The sequence below is a fragment of the Cajanus cajan genome, chromosome 7 (genome assembly GCF_000230855.2).
Source record: "Cajanus cajan strain Asha chromosome 7, NIPB_CcT2T_4, whole genome shotgun sequence".
NCBI lineage: Eukaryota > Viridiplantae > Streptophyta > Magnoliopsida > Fabales > Fabaceae > Cajanus > Cajanus cajan.
The window spans coordinates 37,516,000-37,521,904 of record NC_138523.1 but is presented as its reverse complement, the minus strand read 5'-3'; the positions used below and the strand labels follow the sequence as shown (position 1 = coordinate 37,521,904).

Sequence of the window (5,905 nt, the reverse complement as noted above, 5' to 3'; positions counted from 1 at the left end):
CACATAGGAAGGGGGCCCAATACCCAACATTATGACCATTTTAGCAGTCGGTGAAAAAGTATCATGGTAATCAATACCTTCAACTTGTGTGTCACCTTTTGCTACTAACCGCACTTTATAGCATTCAAGAGAACCATCGGAGTTGCGCTTGATTTTGTATACCCAACGACAACCAATAGCTTGCTTTCCCAGAAGGAGGGGTGTGAGGAACCAAGTGTTGATGACCTCTAAAGCAGCCAATTCAGATTGCATTGCTATTTGCCAATGAGAGTGGGAGGCAGCTTGCTCATAACATGTAGGTTCAACATCATTAGTAATAGTAGCAATAAAGGATCTATGTTGTGGTGAGTAACAATCATAAGAGATAAAATTGCAAAGAGGGTATCGAGTACCTTGACTTGGAAAAGATGACGAGAATGACAATGATTCGGGAGAACTTACTTGATTACAAACATAGTCATTCAGGGCTACAAGGCGAACATGAGTTCTTTGAGAACGACGCAAAGGGGCTGTTGGAGGAATGACAGGGGCAAATTCTGCATGTGTTGGCTGGATGGGTGATGAATCTAGGTCAGTAACAGGTATGACAAAATCTGTTTTAGGTGGAGAAGAAGAGATGGATTCATAGGGAAAAATATCTTCGTGGAAAATAACATCACAACTAGTGAAGACTTGATGAGAATCGATGTTATACAATTTGTATGCTTGCTGACCAACTGGATAACCAAGAAAAATGCATTGAGTGGCTCGAGGAGCAAACTTATGAGACACATGAACATTTGTAGCATAGGCTAGGCATAAAAAAACTCTTAGGTGGGAATAAGAGGGAATTTTTCCATAAATTTTTTCGAAAGGAGTTTGACGAAAAAGTATAGGTGTGGGTAACCTATTAATTACATGAACAACAGTAGAGAAATCGAGAATAATTGGGTTGTAATTTTTATTCAGAAACAAAGGCAATATATACACAAATATATATCTCCAATTTGATGATTCTGTTCTTATAATTAAGCTATTCTGATATTATAATTTTCATATTTTCAGCAAGAATTATGGAATACAATTATCTTTCCTAATAAGGTATTCTAAACGGTAAAGCAATCATGTACAAAGAGATGAGAGAGGTGTGATTGAAAACAAATTTTGTAGTTCGATTATTTGTAAACTTGAACTTGTACTTTTAAAGCTCAAAAGTTAAAAGTACGAAGAAGCTAACTGTCTTGGTAACTACTCAGCCATGTTCAGACGGTTGAATACTAGTACGGTATAATAATAAATTTGTTAATTTTAATAATAACTTTGTTAAAGATACTTATTGATTAATACTGTAAAAATGATTATTATAGTGAATGTTGATAAATTTAAAAATAAAAAATTAGAAAAGTTGATTGATAGTGGCTGGAATGAAATGTTTGTTGGATAATCTTAAATTTCTAGAGATATCCGAGATATCCGAGATATTCGAGATATCCAAGATATCCGGGATATCCGATTTAGTTATCTGGAATTATTTGATTTTGAGTTATTTGGTTTCAGATTAGATAAGATAGTTTTTTGGTAAGTTTTGATTTGATAAGATATTTTATTATCTTCTTGTTAATTCAGTACGTTGTACAATGGCTATTTAAAGGCCATCTCTTATTCAATAAAAATCACAGTGAGTTGCTACGATCACCCACAATTTTAGTGTTACTCGTCTCTCTTAGTTTTTCTACAAATTGGTATCAGAGCTATATGCTCTGAGTGCCGAGTGTGAGGGGAAAACAGTGTGCGCCTGTGAAGGGGGAAGAAAGAAGAAAGAGAGAGTAATGGCAAAGGTTGTGAATGGAATGACCGTACCACAACTGTCAAAGAAAACCAATTATGATAATTGGTGTTTACAAATGAAGACCCTGTTGGGTTCCCAAAGTCTATGGGACATAGTGGAGAAGGGGTTCCAAGAACCCGAGGAGGACGAAGACCAATCTGTGGCTCAGATTGCCGCATTGGAAAAGACACGAGTGAAGGACAAATCGGCTTTGTATTTTTTGTACAATGCCGTGGATGAGTCAGGTTTCGAGAAGATTGCAAACGCTGCATCTTCAAAGGAAGCATGGAAGATCTTAGAGGTTGCGCACAGAGGTAACCACCGTGTCAGACAGATCCGACTTCAAACTCTCCGAGGAGAGTTTGAGAGTTTGAAGATGGAGGATAAGGAACAAGTATCCGAGTACATAACTCGGGTGGAGAAGGTGGCTAACCAACTAGGAAGGAATGGGGAGCCAATGCCAGCAAGTAGAATTGTGGAGAAAATCTTGAGATCATTAACAGATGATTTCGAGAGTATTGCATGCGTAATTGAGGAGTCAAAGGACTTGTCAGTTCTCTCAGTGGAAGAGCTCGCTGGGTCACTCGAAGCCCACGAACAAAGGAGGAGGAAGATGAAGAATACTCTTGATCAAGCATTACAGGCGCAACTTGATTTGAATGAAACTCGGAACACTCAGGGCCGAAGATCAGGAGGACAAGGACGAGGTGATCATGGAGGACGAGGCAAAGGACGAGGTGATCATGGAGGTGATCAAGGACGAGGTCGAGGACGAGGTGACCATGGAGGTGGACAAGGACGAGGTGATCGTAGCCAAGGAAGTCAGCCGAGGTCCGAGGTGGAATGTTATAAGTGTGGCAAACTCGGCCACTACGCAAAGGAATGCAGATCGGCAAATTGCTACAACTGTGGCAAATACGGTCACATAGCAAAGTATTGCCGAGCTAAAAGCCGAAGTGAAGAAAAAGGGAAGAATCTTCTCACAGAAGAAGAGGACGAGGAAGCAGGAATTTTGATGATGACGCAGAGCTCGGAGACCAAGCTACGTCCGAGTTCTGCCTCCGAGGTCCAGCTAAACTTGAGTTGCGTCGAGAGATCAACAATTGAGCCTCCAAGCTCATATGAGAAGTCAGAAGCCGAGCTTGATTCGAGTTGCCTAAACAACTCGATCTGGTATTTGGACACTGGAGCGAGCAATCATATGTGTGGAGAAGAAAGTTTCTTCAATGAACTCATCAAGGTAAAGGCTGGATTCGTGTCATTTGGGGATGATTCCAAGGTGGCGGTAAAAGGGCGTGGAACCATCAAGTTTATACAGAAGGATGGACGAGTTGGAGAAATAAGGAATGTCTACTACGTTCCCGAGCTTAAGAATAACATCTTAAGCATGGGGCAGATGATGGAGAAAGGAAACTCGGTTCTGATGAAGGATCGAGTGCTTTATTTGAAGGACAAGCATGATCGTTTAATAGCCCGAGTGGAGATGAAAAAGAATCGGATGTATAAACTGGAGATGAACATCATTCAAAATAAGTGCTTAAAGCTAGACGTGAAGGATGAAGCAATGATGAGGCATTCTCGTTTTGGGCATTTAAACATTGGAGGTTTGACCGAGCTATCAAAGAAGGAGTTGGTGCATGGACTACGTGGTGTTGGGTATTCAAGAACAAGTTTTCCGAGCTCGTCCGAGTACAAAGCAAAGGAGCAAGACATCTACAACTCCACTGACGAGTTACATGTAGTATGTCTATTGACAAGAACAGAAGACATAAAATCTGAAGAGGTGGTACTTGATGAAAGATGGAAGAAAGCAACGGATGAGGAGATCGGATCAATTGAGAAGAGTGAGATGGGAAGTAAAGCTGAGCTAGTTGAGGAGTTTAAAGAAGTGAAGAGGGAGTTTGTGATGACCGATTTGGACATCATGAAGTACTTTCTGGGTTTAAAGGTGGACCAAAGAGCAACGGGTATTTTTGTGTCCCAAAAGAGGCATCGGCCACCTCGACGCAGGGGGTGCTGGACGTTGCATGGCTCGCGGGGCCATGGTACACAGAGGAGTATCGCGCTCTGGTGGAAGAAGCATCGAAATGAAAGAAGAAGGAGAAATTTAAGATTATGGGGGAGTTTTGTTGGATAATCTTAAATTTCTAGAGATATCCGAGATATCCGAGATATTCGAGATATCCAAGATATCCGGGATATCCGATTTAGTTATCTGGAATTATTTGATTTTGAGTTATTTGGTTTCAGATTAGATAAGATAGTTTTTTGGTAAGTTTTGATTTGATAAGATATTTTATTATCTTCTTGTTAATTCAGTACGTTGTACAATGGCTATTTAAAGGTCATCTCTTATTCAATAAAAATCACAGTGAGTTGCTACGATCACCCACAATTTTAGTGTTACTCGTCTCTCTTAGTTTTTCTACAATGTTTTAGTGTCGTGTGGCATAAACAAATTATTGTGACGAAAAAACAAATCAGGTTGTCTCCGGATAAGAAAACAACTGAACGCGTCAAGTCTGAAATCACATTCACATTCACAGCACAAGAAAACAAAAACATAAGATTTTGGCCACATATGGATATGATGTCTTTAAGAAGCTGCTAGCGTTCAAAATTAAAAGATTCTTTTGGCTTCATACGATTTGTATTCTACCCACCTTCCATATCTCCTTTGTTTATTAATAAAACGAGAGCACGCTGCTTCCTTAAAAAAATAGGTGATGTCGATTCCTGCAATAGCATAAGATTGCATTTTTTCTAGTAAGATAATGGAAATACATTAAAATGTTCGATCTTCTTGTAATTTAAATAAAACGTTAGAGCAGAGTGGCAACACGTAAGACAATGTTTCCCTTTCAACCCTGTCTACGTCTATAATTATGCCCTCCTATTCTGATAATAATGTTATATATATTGGATTAGTTATGAAGCTTATAGTTGAATTTATATTATTCTTCAAAAATAGAATGTTGTGTACAAAAGATTCCCGAATGATTACCTATATTTTGATTTTAATTTTCACCTCTTTTACATAAAGACAATTTTTTTTTATATATTCAATCATTTATCCTATTTTTGATTAAATAAAGTAACATTGTACTTTTAGCTAGCTTTTTTCTTTGGTGAGTGATTTTTTCTATCTTTTACGAGAAACTTTCTCTCCTCCTTCTAGTAGTTGATCAAGCTTAAGTTGGTATTAGAGTTTTGAAGTTTTGGGAATCAAGGATCTCACGAGGATTTTGCGGAACCCTCTTTTCTTCTCTTTTTCTCTTGTAGATTTGGTCTTCAAAAAGGTATGGGAAGCTTGTGTGGATTTGTTGTATGCATGTTGATTGTTATTGTCCATGATTACTGATTTTGTGTTGTTATTGTTGAATTAGTTTGGCTGGTGAGTTATGAGATTGAGATTTTTCTTAAAGTAGTTCTATATTGAATGTGGTGAATCATTGATTTTAATGGTTGCACGTTGTAAATGTAGTTATTTTTGAGTTGATTGTGATGCCTAAATGTGGTGTTGTACAATGCATGTTGGAATTTTGCTCGATTTCAAGTGTTTTGGTCAAATTTTCTAGTTATGCAAAATGCATAATTGATACCATGTTAAGCACGTCCTAATGGCATTGGTCGTGACTTCAACTAAGGAGCTTTTGTCTTACTCACGTTGAACATGGTTTGAATGATGTCGGATATGTGGAGAGAGAATTGTCTCAAGTTGATGTAAGGTAGGGCTCAACTGCTATCACGCCAAACACAAGGTCCTAGTGGTCCTTGCCTAATTCACATCGGGCACGGGTTGAATAGTGTTGGACATGGATGAGACAAGGAGCTCTCTACCTTGATGGCATCAGATGCCCTGTGAGTGACATTGGACGCGAGATGCATGTTGAAAACTTCTAATTGAAAGTTGTTTTATAATTGATTAATGATGAACAAATTATATGAGTAATGATATAGGATGATATTTGTGTGTGTGTGTATGTTTTATGCCTATATATGAAAGGATTTTTTTTTATTTTTATTTTGGTGTACATATATTTTTAACAATTTTAACCCTACATAAATATTATTTGAATCACATGATAATAATTGTTA

At 38.1% G+C, this 5,905-nt stretch overlaps 1 protein-coding gene across 1 annotated transcript; it reads left to right on the top strand.

Annotated features, from left to right (window-relative positions):
* Positions 1-520: 520 nt before the first annotated feature.
* On the top strand, positions 521-5,246 carry LOC145949999 (uncharacterized). The gene is made up of 4 exons (XM_083060910.1): positions 521-581; positions 2,053-2,274; positions 2,737-3,774; positions 5,194-5,246. Exons 1-4 carry the CDS (start codon positions 521-523, stop codon positions 5,244-5,246), a joined length of 1,374 nt encoding a protein of 457 aa, XP_082917036.1.
* Positions 5,247-5,905: the final 659 nt, after the last annotated feature.